General features: G+C 41.8%; 1 protein-coding gene across 1 annotated transcript; it reads left to right on the forward strand.

Moving 5' to 3' along the window:
• The first annotated feature begins 415 nt into the window (after positions 1-415).
• LOC115231090 (vacuolar-sorting protein SNF8) lies at positions 416-17,348 on the forward strand. The gene is made up of 9 exons (XM_029801176.2): positions 416-607; positions 2,594-2,644; positions 3,954-4,092; positions 5,878-5,982; positions 8,855-8,927; positions 9,976-10,117; positions 12,380-12,454; positions 15,123-15,349; positions 17,144-17,348. Exons 1-8 carry the CDS (start codon positions 554-556, stop codon positions 15,216-15,218), a joined length of 735 nt encoding a protein of 244 aa, XP_029657036.1. The 5' UTR covers positions 416-553; the 3' UTR covers positions 15,219-15,349; positions 17,144-17,348.
• Positions 17,349-19,807: the final 2,459 nt, after the last annotated feature.

Here is a 19,807-nt window from a genome sequence, read left to right on the forward strand (position 1 = left end):
ATATATATATATATATATATATATATATATATATATATATATATATATGTATATATATATATATATATATATATATATATATCTATATATATGTGTGTGTTTTGTGTGTATATGTTTGTCCCCCTAGCATTGCTTGACAACCGATGCTGGTGTGTTTATGTCCCGGTCACTTAGCGGTTCGGCAAAAGTGACCGATAGAATAAGTACTGGGCTTACAAAAAAGAATAAGTCCCGGGGTCGAGTTGCTCGATTAAAGGCGGTGCTCCAGCATGGCCGCAGTCAAATGACTGAAACAAGTAAAAGAGTAAAGAGTAAAGAATAATGAAAAAAATCTTTGCAGCCTGGTAATGTGAAGGGAGACAACTCTAATATTCTTACTTCCCTTATCTTTGGAAACTTTCCTCGAATAAAGAGAAGAAACGGTGCTTGGTTGTTGACATCCGGTGTCAGTTTCACATTTTTTGATTCTGTGTTTTTGTGTCTCCCAGAGAAAGGCTTCGATCCACCCTTAAGACACCAGCTGCCGCCGTCGTCCCCGGACACCAAAGCAACCATGCACAGACGAGGCATTGGCGTGGCTGCCGTCAAGAACAAGAACTTAGCTCAGGTGAGAAATCCTAATTGCTTCTTTTTTGCCCCCAATTATCCTTTTCTGTGTGTCCCTCCCTCTCAACCATCATTTATGATATTCCCCCAGCTTCATCACACAATACAGTATCCACCCCTTTAACGTACCCCCTCGACAGAGCCTCGTCCATTTCCCTACACCCCTCAGTTCTTGATGGAATGGCGAGAACACCTTTATAACTCTTCGATTCTCTTCTCTCCTCTCTTCTTATTCTGTATTTGGTAATGATGAAGAGGGTAGATTTTTAGCTTGCCGAGGGTCTTAAATATCTTCAAGTACCCAAGATCAATAGGTACTACTAGCGAACAGTGGTCCCGGTGCGCGTAGTCGCGCATCCGCGCTAGCTAGTCGTAAGTAGTCGATCCTACAACGACTGCCTAGCAAAGTAAATAAAACACAAAGTAAATAATTTTTTAAACAAATAAAACAAAAATACAAAGTAAGGATCGACTAGTTATGACTAGCTGGCGAGAGCGCGCACTGTTCGCTAGTAGTACCAGATTAATATATATATATATATATATATATATATATATGCACATATCTCTCTCTATATATAAAGCTGAAGTTGTCTGTGTGCGGCAGGTTTGGTAGCCTTCAACTAACACTATCTCCTCCGAGACCCTGCGGCGCAAGTTGACCAAACTTGAGAGTATGATAGAAGAAGGCTTGCTCTTCCTTCCATAGAAGAAAAATTTCAAATCGGACCATGTTAACACCAAAAATTATTTACATCAAAAAGGTGCTTTTTTCTATGAAAATCCCTATTTTTTACGATTTTTCGACTGCTGTGTTGCCATTTTTCGGTGCATTTCAACCAGAAAAATGTTCACTTGAAGAGAATAACAAGCTACATAATGCAAAATTTTTACTTTTCAAAAATTCCAATTCTAAAGGGTCGAAACAAACCTGAGCAACGCCAGGTGATACCGCTAGTATATAGTAAAGGAGACTCTGTAGTCGACTCTCTGATCTACTGGAAATGAAATAGTAGCCAAATCGCCCTCAAATGACTGGGAGAAAAACGTACATTGCTTAATAATAATAGAATTCTTTATACTAAAAGCTCATTTCAGGGGGCAGGCTTGATGATTATATCAATCCCATTGTTCGATTGATAATTATTTTATCGATACTGAAAAGATGAAAACAAAGTCAACCTCGGCGGAATTTGAACCCTGAATGTAAAAACGGACGAAATGTCACTAATCGTTTTTTCCGGCCTTTCTAACGATTCTGCCAGTTCGCTGCCTTCAATGATAGTAATAATCCTGTCTACTTTAGGGCACAAGACCTGAAATTTGGGGGAATGGGACTACTAGTCGATTACATCGATGCCAATACTCAACTGGGACTTATTTTATTGACCCTGAAAGGATGAAAGGCAAAGTCGACACCGGCGGAATTTGAACTCTGGACATAAAGACAGACGAAATACCACTCAGTGTTTTTGCCCGGTGTGCTAACGATTCTGCCAGCTCTCCACCTTAAAGAATAATAATTATGTGTGTGTGTGTGTATGTATATATATATATATACATACACACACACACACAAACCCACATATATATATATATATATATATCATCGTCATCATCATCGTTTAACGTCCGCTTTCCATGCTAGCATGGGTTGGACGATTTGACTGAGGTCTGGCGAACCAGATGGCTGCACCAGGCTCCAATCTGATCTGCCAGCTGGATACCCTTCCTAATGCCAACCACTCCAAGAGTGTAGTGTGTGCTTTTATGTGGCCAGTCAGGCTGTACTGGCAACAGCCACGCTCAGATGGTGTTTTTTACATATATATACATACATACATTTATATATATATATATGTGTGTGTGTGTGCATGTATATGTATGTATTTATATGATGAGGAGGAAGAGGAGGATGACAGCAACAATTCTCTCTTTGGTTGAATACTGTTCTAACTTTGACATTTTCTTTTCTCTTGTGTTCCAGGCACGTTACAAAGACAAAGGAAATGTCATTGCTGAAGACCAACTGGCTCAGGTACGTAAAAGTGATTGGCTTTTTCCCAGTTTGTTTAAGAATTGTTGATCTTTCGTTTTTGGATTTGGTTTGCAAGATTCTTTATATGAGTTCGTGTGTTGAAGCATATTCTGTTGCGTCTGGGGAGAGTCATTTTCTTTTAGTGCTTTATTATTTAACACACTCATCGGTAAAATTTCCACTTATTTCTTATTTCTTATTTCCCTAAAATTTTCGTTGCGTCTTGCAACCTTTTCAATAGTTTTGACTCTCCTTTTGGAAATTGTGTGCTGTCCTTTTTATAGGTTGGAGTATATTGCACCACATTCCCATTGAGTGTGCATTGAGGAGTCTTTCCACTCTTTCATGTTCTTGTGGTGTAACTTCTCTCATGCTACCAATGTGTTGTTGCAAGGTCTGGACATATTGAAAAGGTTGCAAGACGCAACGAAAATTTTAGGAAAATAAAAATAAGAAATAACTGGAAATTTTACCGGTGAGTGTGTTACATTATAAGGCACAAAAAGAGAATGACTCTCCCCAGACACAACAGAATTGTTTCTCTATTATATATTTTAACCCTTTCGTTACCATATTTCTGTTGAGATGCTCTGTGTTTCTTTCAATTAATTTAAATATAACAAAGAATTTAATAAAATAACTTGGTTATCATTAAGCTAGTGTTAGGAACATAAATTGTGACTAAGGTTTGGTGGAAGATTTTAATTCAAAACTTATGAAAACAACACATTTGTACTACAGAGCCAGAGGCTGTTTCAGGCAGGTTGGTATCAAAAGGGTTAAGAATTGTTTCTCTATTATATATTTTAACCCTTTCGTTACCATATTTCTGTTGAGATGCTCTGTGTTTCTTTCAATTAATTTAAATATAACAAAGAATTTAATAAAATAACTTGGTTATCATTAAGCTAGTGTTAGGAACATAAATTGTGACTAAGGTTTGGTGGAAGATTTTAATTCAAAACTTATAAAAACAAGACATTTGTACTACAGAACCAGAGGCAGTTTCAGGCAGGTTGGTATCAAAAGGGTTAACTCAGTGTATTTCTATTGAAATATATACTCTTGGTTGTTTAGAATTAATTTTGAAAATAATCCACAATTTGGAAAGATTTAGTTAAGATGGCTTAAGTTTTTAATTATTACCACAACCACCACCGTCATCGCCACCACCACCACCACCACCATCATCATCACCACAACCACCACCACCATCATTGCTACTACCACCATCATCGCCACCACCACCACCACTGATAACAGTAGCAGCCTTCTTACTTTTTCTCTCCTCCTCTCTTTTCTTCCACAGATGGCCAAATACATGGATACGTTCAAAGTGAATTTAGAAGAGTTTGCCAGCAACCATAAAGACCAAATTAAGAAAGATCCAGAATTCCGTGTCCAGTTTCAAAAGATGTGTGCCTCGATCGGTGTCGATCCCTTAGCATGTAAGTTACAGCGGAAGACATCCCTGCTCTGGCTTTTAACGTTGTTGCTGTATGTATGTATGTAGTCTGACCAATAAGTATCTGGACTGTTGCCATATATATATACAGGCAACATATATATATATATATATACACAGGTGTTGGACAAAATAATGGAAACACCTAGCATCATAATTTTGAAATATCTATAAAACGGTCAAAAGCTTGTTTATTTTTAAGGTTTTTGATTTATTATTAGTGTTGCTTAATATGTTTTGCTAAAACTGTTGTTTCTTATTAGATATCATCAAAAAAATGTAATTAAAATTCATTAAAATGACAGATCTATCGGACTTTCAAAGGGGCCAAATTGTTGGTGCTCATATGGCAGGTGCTAGCATAATGAAAACAGCCGAAATGTTTGGTGTATCAAGAAGTACTGTCTTGAAAGTAATGACAGCTTTTGAGAAAGAGGGAAAAGCCACCTCATCGAAACAAAACTCTGGAAGAAAACCAAAACTTTCAGATAGGGACTGTCGGACGCTTATGCAAATTGTTAGAAAGGATCACAAAAGTACAGCTCCCAAAATTACTAGAGCTTAATGACCACCTCGAGAACCCAGTTTCCACAAAAACTGTTCACCAGGAGCTGCACAAAGCCAGATTTCACAGGAGGACTGCAATCAGAAAACCACTACTTTCAAAAACAAACATCGTAAAGCATTTAGAGTGGAGTAAAAACCTACAGAATTGGTTCCTAGAGTAGTGGAAGAATGTTATTTTCTCGGACCAGTCATTCTTTACCTTATTTCCGACCACCGGCCAAGTATACATGTGGAGACAGCCAAAAGAAGCATTTGACCCAGACTGCCTTCTTCCAACTGTTAAACATGGAGGAGGATCTGTAATGATCTGGGGAGCTATATCTTGGAAATCTGCTGGCCCTGTGGTTTCCCTTCATGGCAGAATTAATTGTCAAGATTATTTAAGCATTTTATCTTATCAAATTCATTGTATGGTTGCAGAACTATTTCCAGAGGGAAACACAATCTTTCAGGATGATAATGCACCAATTCACACAGTTAAAATTGTTACTGAATGGCACGAGGAACATTCTAGTGAAGTTGAACATCTTATGTGGCCACCACAGTCCCCACATCTCGATATTATTGAACAGTTATAGTGAATTTTAGAAAAACAAGTAAGGAGTTGACATCCTCCACTATCATCACTACAAGAACTGGAGACTGTTTTAGATGAAAAATGAACAAAAATTCCTTTGGAAACAATTCAAACTTTATATGAGTCCATACTCCATAGAATTCAAGCTGTGATTACTGCCAAAGGCGGTCCTACTCCATATTAAAATAAATTAGTTTGAAATTTTAAGGTGTTTCCATAATTTTATCCAATCCCTGTATATTTATATATGTATGTATGTGTGTATATATATATATATATCTATATATATATATATATATATATATATATATATATATATATGTATAGAGTGTTAGGTGTGATGTACAGAAATTGAATATTGAGAAAAAAATTCATCAGAATTTTGGAAAAAAAATCTTTTTATTTCTTCATTATTATTATCGCTTTCATCTGTTTCTCGAACTTGTCTCATAAAATTTTGTGAATGTACAAATAGCCTGTTTATTTATATAAAGCAGGTTTTATCTATCAGCCTATCTACCTACCTATATTTCTATATATATATATAGTACATTCCTCTGCTAATGTCCCTTTTTTCCTTCTTTTACCAATTTTCATGCCGATGAAATTCCATTCCAACTCCAGCAAGTAAAGGATTCTGGTCAGAAATGTTGGGTGTTGGAGATTTCTATTACGAATTAGCTGTGAAGATTGTGGAGGTGTGCATGGCTACTAGTCATCGTAACGGAGGTAAGTTGGCGTTAGTGTTTGTCTTTGGTCAGTGTTTGTCCGGAACTGTTTGTGTTTCATTTCAGACAAGACAGAAGAATTCCCTGCTTCTTCCTGCTGGATGTTACATCTATGACAAGTTTCATTTATACTTGTATATATGTATGCGTAAATATATACTTTGTGTATATGTGTAAATATATATATATATATATATATATATTATATATATATATATATATATATATATATGTATAGAGTGTTAGGTGTGATGTACAGAAATTGAATATTGAGAAAAAAATTCATCAGAATTTTGGAAAAAAAATCTTTTTATTTCTTCATTATTATTATCGCTTTCATCTGTTTCTCGAACTTGTCTCATAAAATTTTGTGAATGTACAAATAGCCTGTTTATTTATATAAAGCAGGTTTTATCTATCAGCCTATCTACCTACCTATATTTCTATATATATATAGTACATTCCTCTGCTAATGTCCCTTTTTTCCTTCTTTTACAATTTTCATGCCGATGAAATTCCATTCCAACTCCAGCAAGTAAAGGATTCTGGTCAGAAATGTTGGGTGTTGGAGATTTCTATTACGAATTAGCTGTGAAGATTGTGGAGGTGTGCATGGCTACTAGTCATCGTAACGGAGGTAAGTTGGCGTTAGTGTTTGTCTTTGGTCAGTGTTTGTCCGGAACTGTTTGTGTTTCATTTCAGACAAGACAGAAGAATTCCCTGCTTCTTCCTGCTGGATGTTACATCTATGACAAGTTTCATTTATACTTGTATATATGTATGCGTAAATATATACTTTGTGTATATGTGTAAATATATATATATATATATATATATATAGATATATATATATATATATATATACATATATATGTGTGTGATCTTGCAGCATGTGATGAAGAATCAGTGCTCAAAACATTTTTTTACTTCATGAAATTGAAATTGAACCAAATTTGATGGCACCTGTGCCAGTGGAGTGCTAACAGCTCCATCCGAGCAGGACCTCTGCCAGAGCAGCTGTCTGTCTTCCATGCCAGTGAGCACGTACAAAGCACCTTTTGAGCATGATCGTTACCAGCGTCGCCTTACTGGCACTTGTGCCGGTGGCACGTGAACAAAACATTCGAGCGAGGTCGTTACCAGTGCCACTGGACTGACTCCTGGCCAAGTGGCAAGTAAAGAATCACCGTTTCGACCCTGTGCTTGAGGAGACCTATTGAGTCAAGTACATCAACATCGAAAAATCAAATGGAAATTGTAGTTGTGGCTTCTATGCCGGTGGCTTCTATGCCGGTGGCTTCTATGCCGGTGGCTTCTATGCCGGTGGCTTCTATGCCGGTGGCTTCTATGCTGGTGGCTTCTATGCCGGTGGCTTCTATGCCGGTGGCTTCTATGCCGGTGGCTTCTATGCCGGTGGCTTCTATGCTGGTGGCTTCTATGCCGGTGGCTTCTATGCCGGTGGCTTCTATGCCGGTGGCTCTCTATGCCGGTGGCTTCTATGCCGGTGGCTTCTATGCCGTGGCTTCTATGCCGGTGGCTTCTATGCCGGTGGCTTCTATGCCGGGGCTTCTATGCCGGTGGCTTCTATGCCGGTGGTTCTATGCCGTTGGCTTCTATGCCGGGGCTTCTATGCCGGTGGCTTCTATGCCGGTGGCTTCTATGCCGGTGGCTTCTATGCCGGTGGCTTCTATGCCGTGGCTCTATGCCGGTGGCTTCTATGCCGGTGCTTCTCTATGCCGGTGCTTCTATGCCGGTGGCTTCTATGCCGTGGCTTCTATGCCGGTGCTTCTGCCGTGGCTTCTATGCCGGTGGCTTCTATGCGGTGGCTTCTATGCCGGTGCTTATGCCGGTGGCTTCTATGCCGGTGGCTTCTATGCCGGTGGCTTCTATGCGGTGGCTTCTATGCCGGTGGCTTCTATGCCGGTGGCTTCTATGCCGTGGCTTCTATGCCGGTGGCTTCTATGCCGGTGGCTTCTATGCCGGTGGCTTCTTGCCGGTGGCTTCTATGCGGTGGCTTCTATGCCGGTGGTTCTATGCCGTGGCTTCTATTCCGGTGCTTCTATGCGGTGTGGCTTCTATGCCGGTGGCTTCTATGCCGGTGGCTTCTATGCCGGTGGCTTCTATGCCGGTGGCTTCTATGCCGGTGGCTTCTATGCCGGTGGCTTCTATGCTGGTGGCTTCTATGCCGGTGGCTTCTATGCCGGTGGCTTCTATGCCGGTGGCTTCTATGCCGGTGGCTTCTATGCCGGTGGCTTCTATGCCGGTGGCTTCTATGCCGGTGGCTTCTATGCCGGTGGCTTCTATGCCGGTGGCTTCTATGCCGGTGGCTTCTATGCTGGTGGCTTCTATGCCGGTGGCTTCTATGCCGGTGGCTTCTATGCCGGTGGCTTCTATGCCGGTGGCTTCTATGCTGGTGGCTTCTATGCCGGTGGCTTCTATGCCGGTGGCTTCTATGCCGGTGGCTTCTATGCCGGTGGCTTCTATGCTGGTGGCTTCTATGCCGGTGGCTTCTATGCCGGCGGCATGTAAAAAGCGCCAACCGATCGTGGCCGTTGCCAGCCTCGCTTGGCACGTAAAAAGCACCCACTACACTCTTGGAGTGGTTGGCGTTAGGAAAGGCATGCAGCTGTAGAAACTCTGCCAGATCAGACTGGAGCCTGGTGCAGCCTCCTGGCTTCCCAGACCCCGTCGAACCGTCCAACCCATGCCAGCATGGAAAACGGACGTTAAACAATGATGATGATATATATATGTGAACTTGCAGCATGTGATGAAGAGCCAGTGCTCAAAACATTTTTTTACCTCGTGATTGTAAGCCTGATGCTCTAACCATGCACCTTCGAATATTGATAACAGATAATTCTTTATTTCAGGTCTTATTGGTCTGGAAGAACTGAAAGACAAACTGGAAGCATCAAGGGGCAAAAACACACAAGAAATTAGTCTGTGAGTTGTCTTTCATCTAATTCCTTTCCTTTCTCTCTTTTTCTACCTTTCGATAGTCATGGCCATACTGGAGCCCCTGGCATCCAAACCTGTCCAATTGACATGCAAGATGAGCGTGGGGTAACCGGCCATCATGCACTCTTTTAGGGTCCATGCATTGTTGATTTCTGGTTTTATATGTAAAACAACTTTGATCACATGTGGGATTTATATTCAGATATTAGCTGAGTTTACCATGGAGTTTAACATGGAGATCAACTGACAACGTTTGTTTGGTAGATATATTTTGAGGTAGTCTTCCTCTGCTTTGGAGCAATGGTAAAGGAAATTTGCCGTAGACTCCCTCAGGTTGTGGCTTTAAACCTTTAAACCATTGGCACACATGTGTGGTCGGATGGTAAGAAGTTAGCTTCTCTACCACATGGTTTCGAGCTCAGTTCCATTATAGATAGACAGACAGACAGACAAGTAGATAGATAAATAGATAGATAGACAGGTAGATAGATGAATAGATGGATGGATGGACGGACGGACAGATAGAGAGACAGACAGACAGACTGAGAGAGAGAGAGATAGACAGATAGATAGATAGACAGACAGACTGACAGATAGATAAATAGACAGGTAGATAGCTGAATGGACAGATAGAGAGACAAACTGAGAGAGAGATAGACATAGATGGATGGATGGAAGGATGGACAGACGGACATGGATAGATAAAGAGATAGACAGACAAACAGCTAGATAGATCTCACACACACACGTATATGTATGTTTTTGTGTACCTCCCCCACCACTCCTTGACAACTGGTGTTGGTTTGTTTATGTTCTCTTAACCTAGTGGTTTAGCAAAAGACAACTGATAGAATTGGTGCTAGACTTTAAAAAAAAAATAAGTACCAGAGTTAATTTGTTCCACTAAAACCCTTCAAGGTGGTGCCCCACCTTGGCCACAGTCTTCTACCTAACTTTTCTTCAAGGTGGTTCCCCACCTTGGCCACAGTCTTCTACTCTTTTCCTTCATCTCTGTCTCTTTCTTTTCCTTCAGAGACGACCTCCTTTGTGCAATCAAAAAACTGAAGACCCTTGGCAATGGTTTCACCATTCTTCCCATTGGCAAAACCTATTTAGTGCAGTCCGTGCCTGGAGAATTGACTATGGACCATACCACAGTGTTGCAACTAGCACAGGTAAGAAGGGCCGGTGGGGACCCCAAAATCCTTTGGTTGTTCTCATTAGTGAAATGACAGGTAAGAAATGTTTTGGAGTAGATTGGATTTGGTGTTGTCCTTTGGTGTGGCTCAGCGCTAAGATGTTTGCTTCCCAACCACATGGTTCCAGGTTCAGTCCTACTGTGTGGCACCTTGGACAAGTGTCTTCTACTATCGCCCCCAAGCTTACCAAAACTTTTCGAATGAATTTGGCAGATGGAAACTGAAAGAAGCCCTTCATGCATAGGAATGGCATTGTGGTAAAAGGTATGCTTTTCAACTACATGGTCCTGGTTTCAGTCCCACTGCATGGCAGCTTGGGCAAGTATCTTCTACTATAGCCAGAGTGAGTGAATTTGCTTGATGGAAACTGAAAGAAGCCTATCATGTATAGACATGGCAGGATCTACATAGACACATTTTCCTTTGACTGTATCCTTCTGAAGATGGGCCTTTGCACCCGAAATATAAAGATTATTTAAATGTGTGCTTTGTTAGAAGCTTGCCTCATTTCTCATTTCACTTATTATTCTACTTCTGTGTTACAATGCTTCAAACAAACTACAACACTCTTCTATGTGTGTATGTATATAAGAAATTAAAGAAGGAAAATACACACACTTTACATAGTTTTAATATAATTTTTAATATATCTTGTACTGTGTTTGTGTGTGTATACACGTAAAAGCACCGTCAGTTCGTGGGCGTTTGCCGTTGCCAGCCTCGGCTGGTCCCCGTGCCGGTGACACGTAAAAGCACCGTCCGTTCGTGGCCGTTTGCCAGCTCTGTCTGGCAACCGTGTCGGTGGCACGTAAAAGCACCATCCGTTCGTGTCCGTTGCCAGCCTCGGCTGGCCCCCGTGCCGGTGACACGTAAAAGCACCGTCCGTTCGTGGCCGTTTGCCAGCTCTGTCTGGCCCCGTGTCGGTGGAACGTAAAAGCACCATCCGTTCGTGTCCGTTGCAAGCATCGCCTGGCCCCATGCCGGTGACACGTAAAAGCACCATCCGTTCGTGGCCGTTTGCCAGCTCTGTCTGGCACGTAAAATGCACCCACTACACTCGCGGAGTGGTTGGCATTAGGAAGGGCATCCAGCTGTAGAAACTCTGCCAGATATGACTGGGCCTGACGAAGCCTTCCAGCTTCACAGACCCCAGTTGACCCGTCCAACCCATGCTAGCATGGGTTTTAACCGAAAATGATGGATATGTATAGTGATTAACTGAACGCTATTAATATTGTTTGAAAAAACGTTATATGATATAACATCAGAAGTAGCCTTAACAAAGGAAAAATACACTCATCTATTTATATATAAATATATATACATATATATAGAAAATAGTAAAAAGTGAAAAAACTACAGAAGGCTTGTTTTAAAAGGTTAAAAAATATATATTTGAGTCAATATGTCTGAAGAATGTTATAAATTTTTTTCATACAATGACATAATATAGAAGAAATGACCGGATTCGCGTTCAGCTTTTCAAATTTCTTAAAACGTTATGTTTACATTGAGCGGTGATCTAGATAATAAGTGATTTCTTCCGGTGTAAGGGAGATAATCACTTAAAATTATTTGCCTTTCATTTGGATTGAGTTTCTCTGTATAAGTATATTGGAATGGTTAAGTTTGGGCTTGTATTTTTCAATGAAGAATGTTTCCTTGTTTAGTCTAATTTGATGACTGGCACCCGTGCCAGTGGAGTGCTTAACAGCTCCATCTGAGCAGGACCTCTGCCAGAGCAGCTATCTGGCTTCTGTGCCGGTGGCACATAAAAAGCACCATTTGAGCATGATCGTTACCAGCATCGCCTTATATATATATATATATAATCGTCATTTAACATCCATTGTCCATGCTGGCATAGGTTGGACAGTTTGACCATGGCTGGCAAGCTGCAATGCTGCACCAGACTCCAGTCTGATTTGGCAAGGTTTCTATGGCTGGATGTCCTTCCTAATGCCAACCACTCTGAGTGTAATGGTTGCTTTTACGTGCCACCGGCACAAGTGCCATTTGCATGACACAGGTATCTGCCACAACTGCGATTTTACTTGGCATGATGGGTCTAAAAAAATTTGCAGCCTCTCTCTCTCTCTCAATCTGTCTGTACGTCCATTTGCTTCTGTTTCTCACTGTTTTGCTCTCTCACTCTCTCTACCTGCCTCTCTCTTTCTCTCTCTGTCACATCCACCCCACCCCTCAACTACACTTACCCTTTGTATCTTCTTGTTTCAGAAAAATGGTTTTGTAACAATCAGTTTGATATCAGGAACACTTAACTGGGAGAAAGAAAGGGCCATTAAATCTTTGGTAAGTACCTCACCCTATTCCCCCATCACCCCATCCCCACCCTCCTTTTCTGCTACTCTTTCTGACAATCAACGCTGCAGAAGAACCATTATGAAATGGTTGAAAGCTGTTGGTTTTGCCCCCAAAAGATGTGCTAAGAAGCTTCTTTTCACCAACGAACCCATTAAGGGCCTGTTTTTGGCCAAGAGTGGGGTCAGTCTGTGATCCAGTCTGGTTTCAAAGAGTTCTCTGGAATTATGTAATACCTTTCTGTATGTCCTTTATGTTTGAGGCTCTGATGAAGCTGTAGGGCGTTACTCAGGCACTCAACTATGTGTCCTGCAGCAGAAACAACTGTTAGCTAATGAAGGTCATGAGGTAATCATTTATATTTTTTTTGTCATCTCTTGGTGGTTAGGGCATTCGTGAGTTCAGTTCCTGGCAATGCATTGTCCTTGAGCAAGACACTTTATTTCACGTTGCTCCAGTCCACTCAGCTGGCAAAAATGAGTAACGCTGCGATTGACTGGCGTCCCATCCAGCTGGGGAGCACATACGCCATAGAAACCGGGTCCATGAGCCTGGCTAGGCTTTAAAAGGACGCATTTATTTGTGGAGGTTCATGGCTTAATGGTTAGGGTGTCAGCATCATGATCGTAAGATTGTGGTTTCGATTCCTGGACCAGGCGACGCGTTGTGTTCTTGAGCAAAACACTTCATTTCACATTGCTCCAGTCCACTCAGCTGGCAAAAAGGAGTAGTACCTGTATTTTAAAGGGGCAAGCCATGTCACGTTCTGTGTCACACTGAATCTTCCTGAGAACTACATTAAGGGTCCACCTGTCTGTGGAATGCTCAGCCACTTGCACGTTAATTTCACAAGCAAGCTGTTCTGTTAATCGTGTTTAGGGAGCTTGCTTCCTAACTACATGGTTTCGGGTTCAGTCCCACTGCGTGGCACTTTGGATAGGTGTCTTCCGCTATAGCCCCGAGTCAACCGAAGCTTTGTGATTGGATTCGGTAGGTGGAAGTTACTGCCGTGTGTGTATGTGTGCGTATAGCTGCTCAGTGCCTCTCCGAAAGAGAGAGAGGGTATCAGCTGGGACCCATGTCATCGTGACCAACGGAGTGCTCCTTTTATTTACAAGGGTGTGCTGGAAACCTCCTGGTTTTAAGGATATTGCGAAAGGCCTAATTGGAGGCCCAACCTTCCAAGTTCTTTGACAGGGCTTAGGAAATCTGAAGGAACGCTGCAATAAGTGTGTGATAGTTTGTCAAAAGAATGCTTCTCTCTCTCTCCGCTCAGTCGAAGTCGACTCTCAGTCACTTGTTGGATCAGTGTCCTCCAGTCAGTTCTATCCTGGGCCACTTCCTTCAGATAGGCTATGTCCATTCCAGTATCACTCTTGATGGTGTCAAGCCAGTGGGTTCTTGGTCAGCCTCTTCCTCTCTTGCCACTGACCATTCCAAGCATGATGTCCTTCTCCAGGGATTTTCTCCCCATAATCTGACTGAAATATGCCAATCTATGCTTGGTGATCCTAGCTTCTAGCGACATTTTCGGCCTGATCTGCTTAAGAACTTTTCTATTGGTCAGCCACTTCCTCTCTTGCCACTGACCATTCCGAGCATGATGTCCTTCTCCTAATATTTTCTCCCCATAATCTGACTGAAATATGCCAATCTATGCTTGGTGCTTCTAGCGACATTTTCGGCCTGATCTGCTTAAGAACTTTTCTATTGGTCAGCCTCTTCCTCTCTTGCCACTGACCATTCCGAGCATGATGTCCTTCTCCAGGGATTTTCTCCCCATAATCTGACTGAAATATGCCAATCTATGCTTGGTGATCCTAGCTTCTAGCGACATTTTCGGCCTGATCTGCTTAAGAACTTTTCTATTGGTCAGCCTCTTCCTCTCTTGCCACTGACCATTCCGAGCATGATGTCCTACTCCTAATATTTTCTCCCCATAATCTGACTGAAATATGCCAATCTATGCTTGGTGATCCTAGCTTCTAGCGACATTTTCGGCTTGATCTGCTTAAAATATTCTGGCCAGAAGCGTTCCAATTTCATACGAATTACGTGTTTCTTGGGTAACAAAGAATGCTTTTGGCTATTACTGTTAAGACACCCGTATTGTATGGTAATATACGTGGGTCTATTCCTCTTAACCCGACGCTTGTTAATATACATCACAATTCCTCCTTCAAACCTATCTATCTATCTGCTCAGTCGAAGTCGACTCTCGGTCACTCGTTGGATCAGTGTCCTCCAGTCAGTTCTATCCTGGGCCGTTTCTTTCAGATTGGTTATTGTCCATTCCGGTATCACTCTTGATGGTGTCAAGCCTGTGGGTTCTTGGTCGGCCTTTTCCTCTCTTGCCACTGACCATTCCGAGCATGATGTCCTTCTCCAGGGATTTTCTCCACATAATATGACCAAAATATGCCAATCTATGCTTGGTGATCCTAGCTTCTAGCGACATTTTCGGCTTGATCTGCTTAAGAACTTCTCCATTGGTGAGCCTCACTGTCCATGGAATCCGTAAAAGTCTTCTCCAACACCAAATTGTTTCAAAACTGATCTGGTTTGCTCGTTTTGGGGTCAGTTGTGTACGTAAGCATATATGTGTGTATATGTGTGTGTGTATAGATCTATACATATGTCTTTTCTTTCTCTTTTACAGGAGTACATGGTGAAAGAAGGCTTGGCCTGGGTTGATGACCAAGCAAAGGATGAACGCCACTACTGGTTCCCCACCCTTTGTCCAGACTCACTCTAACAACTCTCTCTCTCTCTTTCCCTCTCTTTCAGCGTGCCACCTTCTTTTCTTCTTTATTCTCGTCTCCTCTTCTCTTTCTCTATTTATGATCTGTGCATGATATATATATGTATGTGTGTGTGTGTGTGTGTGTGTATGTATGTATATATATACGTGTTTGTGTGTGTATATATATATATGTATGTGTATATATATATATATATATATGCATGTATATATATATGTATATATATGTATGTATGTATATATATACATACACACACACATATATATATACATATATGTATATAGGTCTGTATATATATATATGTATATAGATATATATATGTGTGTGTGTGTATGTATATATATAAAGCTTTGTTTTGCAATCTTAGGGTTTTTTCGGTTTGGTTTTGCCTCATGGCATCTTGGGTCGGTGGTCGTCCACTGTATGTAACTCCAGGCTGACCTATGCCTTATGCAGAAACTGTATGGAAGCCTGGTGTGCATGAGTTTGTGTGTGGTTTCATGTTGACACTGCTGGGGGTAAAAAAAAGGGGATAAAAAAAACAATGTTTTTGTTTCTCTCCTGTGACTTAGCATCTTGACAAATGGAGATCTATAAAACCAAAATTCAAAAATAAGTGTTTGGATTGGTATGGTTCACTGCATTACACTGCATGGTTGGATGGTTGTTGTCTAATGACTGAAATCAATACAGGAGTATGTGTGTGTGTGTGTGTGTGTGTGTAAATATCTATGTTCACCTCATCCCAGGAAGACCTGGGATGAGGTGGTGAAGCACGACCTTTGAGCATTGGGCCTTACCGAGGCAATGACTAGTGACCGAGAACTTTGGAGATATGCTGTGCTTGAGAAGGCCCGACAAGCCAAGTGAGACCATAGCCCATGGCCTATACTAGTGGGTGTACGATATTTCAAAGCATCAAAGGCAGCGAACTGGCAGAAACGTTAGCACGCGGGGCGAAATGCTTAGCGGAATTTCGTCTGCCATTACGTTCTGAGTTCAAATTCCGCTGAGGTCGACTTTGCCTTTCATCCTTCGGGGTCGATCAATTAAGTACCAGTTACGCACTGGGGTCGATGTAATTGACTTAATCCGTTTGTCTGTCCTTGTCTGCCCCCTCTATGTTTAGCCCCTTGTGGGTAGTAAAGAAACAGATATTTCAAAGCTTGTTGCCGATATATCAATTACAATCCCATCGTGCTCTTCATCATGTCTGATAATAACAATAATAATAATAAGCGCAGGAGTGGCTGTGCGGTAAGTAGCTTGCTTACCAACAACATGGTTCTGGGTTCAGTCCCACTGCGTGGCATCTTGGGCAAGTGTCTTCTACTATAGCCTCGGGCTGCCCAAAGCCTTGTGAGTGGATTTGGTAGACGGAAACTGAAAGAAGCCCGTCGTATATATGTATATGTATATATATATGTATGTGTGTGTTTGTGTGTCTGTGTTTGTCCCCCTAGCATTGCTTGACAACCGATGCTGGTGTGTTTATGTCCCCGTAACTTAGCGGTTTGGCAAAAGAGACCGATAGAATAAGTACTGGGCTTACAAAAAGAATAAGTCCTGGGGTCGATTTGCTCGACTAAAAGGCGGTGCTCCAGCATGGCCGCAGTCAAATGGCTGAAACAAGTAAAAGAGAGTAGTAATAATAATAATCCTTTCCACTAAAGGCACACGGCCTGAAATTGTTGGGGAGGGGGCCAATTGATTAAATTGACCCCTACTGCAAAAATTGTAACAGTTTCAAATTTAGGTACCAGGCCTGAAATTTTTTAGTGGGGTGGCGGTGGGTGTAAGTCGATCACATCGACCCCAGTACCCAGCTGGTATTTATTTTATTGGCTTTGAAAGGCCAAGTCAACCTCGGCAGAACACACACACCGTACATATTGGGAGGTGGAGCGGGTTGGGGGAGGTCCACATGTCGCGTGAATGTGTCGTGTGTTTGCAGGCTTCTCTCTGTTTCCCTTTTTGACTCTCTCTCTCTTTCGCAGCCTCACTTCTCCTCCTCCCTCTCTCACTCTCTCTATTTCTCCCACTCCCTCCCTCTCTCTCTTTCTCTTCCCCCCTCCCCCCGCTACTATTCAATCTCAACAAATAAATTTATTTTTCATAGTTTCTGCTTTTTAATGTTGTCTTAATTTCTCTTATTTTTGTTATCCTTGTCATCATCATCACCACCACCATCATCATCATCATCATTCGTCATCATCACCATCATCGTTATCATCATCATTATCGTCACATCATCATCACCATCACCATCATCGTTATCGTCATTATCATCATCATCATCATCACCACCATCATCATCATCATCATCATCACCATCTTCATCATCATCATCATCATCATCATCATCATCATCATCACCATCATCATCATTGTCATTATCACCATTCATCATCACCACCATCATCGTTATCGTCATTATTATCATCATCACCATCATCATCTACATCAGCAAAATTATCCCCACTACCATCACCGTCATCATCACTACAACCATTGGTTTAGGTCATGGTTGGAATCCTTCTAATTATAGATCTGCTGGTCAGGGCTGACTCGGTGCTAAACAACAACTATAGCCACAAACACCAGCTTGATACGCTAGTAATAGCAGCTGAATCACATCCCTAAGGGGGAGGGACATTAGACAATGTCATCTGTGATATATATATCTGAATACAAGATGGGATGGTCAAGAGTGGAACGTCTTTGATCATAGGTCTGATGGATGAAGAATGGCCTGGGGGCTAAACAAGGGACCATTCATGTGGTCATTCAATATGCTGGAAATAGCAGCTAAATCACACCCTCCTCTCTGAAAAACATTGGAACATTGGATAATGTAGTCCTAGCTGCACTGTGCCTTTGGTCATTGGTCTGGTGGATTGGCGATAGCTGGGGACTAAATCACAAGGGAACCTCTATGAAGTCAGGCAGAAATAAGTCGGGGTGGCTGGAGTTAGGAAGGGCATCCAGGTCAGATTGGAGTCTGGTGCAGCCTTCTGGTTCGCCAGCCCTCAGTCAAACCATCCAACCCATGCTGGCATGGAAAACGGACGTTAAACGATGATGAAGTATTATAACAACCAAAAATACAAATAGCTTTTCTTCAATGAATATAGTATGTTGTTGACAATATCGGTTCAAAGTTATTATCCATTCAGAGGGAGCTGACAGAACCGTTAGCACGACGGGCGAAATGCTTTGTGGTATTTCGTCTGTCTTTACGTGCCGAGGTCGACTTTGCCTTTCATCCTTTAATCGACTTAATACCTTTGTCTGTCCTTGTTTGTCCCCTCTGTGTTTAGCCCCTTGTAGATAGAAAAGAAACAGGTATTTCATCTATCTTTATGTTCTGAGTTCAAATTCCACCGAGGTCGACTTTGCCTTTCATCTTTTCGGGGTCGATAAATTAAGTACCAGTTACGAACTGGGGTCGATATAATCGACTTAATCCCTTTGTCCGTCCTTGTTTGTCCTCTCTGTGTTTAGCCCCTTGTGGGTATTAAAGAAATAGGTATTTCGTCTGTTGTTACGTTCTGAGTTCAGATTCCACCTAGACTGACTTTGCCTTTTATCCTTTCGGGGCGATAAATTAAGTACCAGTTACGCACTGGGGTCGATGTAATCGACTTAATCCGTCTGTCTGTCCTTGTTTGTCCCCTCTGCGTGTAGCCCCTTGTGGGCAGTAAAGAAATAAGAAACTTTTGCATGCTGGGCAAAATGCTTAGCGGTATTTCATCTCTCTTTATATTCTGAGTTCAAATTCCGCCGAGGTCGACTTTGCCTTTTGTTCTTTCGTGGTCGATAAATTGAGTACCAGTTGCATACTGAGGTTGATCTAATCGACTGGCCCCCCTCCCCACAAATTTCGGGCGTTGCGCCTAGAGCAGAAAAGATTATTTTACCTTACTGGTAAAAACCGAAACATTGTCTATAAGAATGTTCTTAGCATCAAACAAACTTGCAGAATAAATTATAACTTTGAACCGACATCGTCAATGCCTGGAAGCACTCCGTCGGTTACGACGATGAGGGTTCCGGTTGATCCGAATCAACGGAACAGCCTGCTCGTGAAATTAACGTGTAAGTGGCTGAGTACTCCACATACACGTGTACCGTTAACGTAGTTCTCGGGGATATTCAGCATGACACAGAGAGTGACAAGGCCGGCCCTTTTGAAATACAGGTACAACAGAAACAGGAAGTAGGAGTGAGAGAAAGTTGTGGTGAAAGAGTACAGCAGGGATCACCACCATCCCCTGCCGGAGCCTCGTGGAGCTTTTAGGTGTTTTCGCTCAATAAACACTCACAACGCCCGGTCTGGGAATCGAAACCGCGATCCTATGACCGCGAGTCCGCTGCTCTAACCACTGGGTCATTGCGCCTCCATCGTCAATGCCGTACCATATTCCTGTAAGAAAATTTATTTCCATCTTTGCTTCTTGTACAAGAAATTAGGTTTTAAGTTTTCTCCGAAATTTTAGTTAGTTATCTCCCTTTGACGGGTTATTTTATTTATTTATTTATTTATTTGTAAGACGTGGGATATAGAACTATGTGCAACATT

Source organism: Octopus sinensis, unplaced genomic scaffold (genome assembly GCF_006345805.1).
Source record: "Octopus sinensis unplaced genomic scaffold, ASM634580v1 Contig17355, whole genome shotgun sequence".
Taxonomy (NCBI): domain Eukaryota; kingdom Metazoa; phylum Mollusca; class Cephalopoda; order Octopoda; family Octopodidae; genus Octopus; species Octopus sinensis.

Excerpts from the sequence above, each read along its gene's own strand:
- LOC115231090 (XM_029801176.2), top strand. The coding sequence starts at position 554 with ATGCACAGACGAGGCATTGGCGTGGCTGCCGTCAAGAACAAGAACTTA. Across the intron at positions 2,645-3,953 it reads CTGAAGACCAACTGGCTCAG|ATGGCCAAATACATGGATAC; the intron begins GTACGTAAAAGT and ends TTTCTTCCACAG. Across the intron at positions 10,118-12,379 it reads CAGTGTTGCAACTAGCACAG|AAAAATGGTTTTGTAACAAT; the intron begins GTAAGAAGGGCC and ends TTCTTGTTTCAG.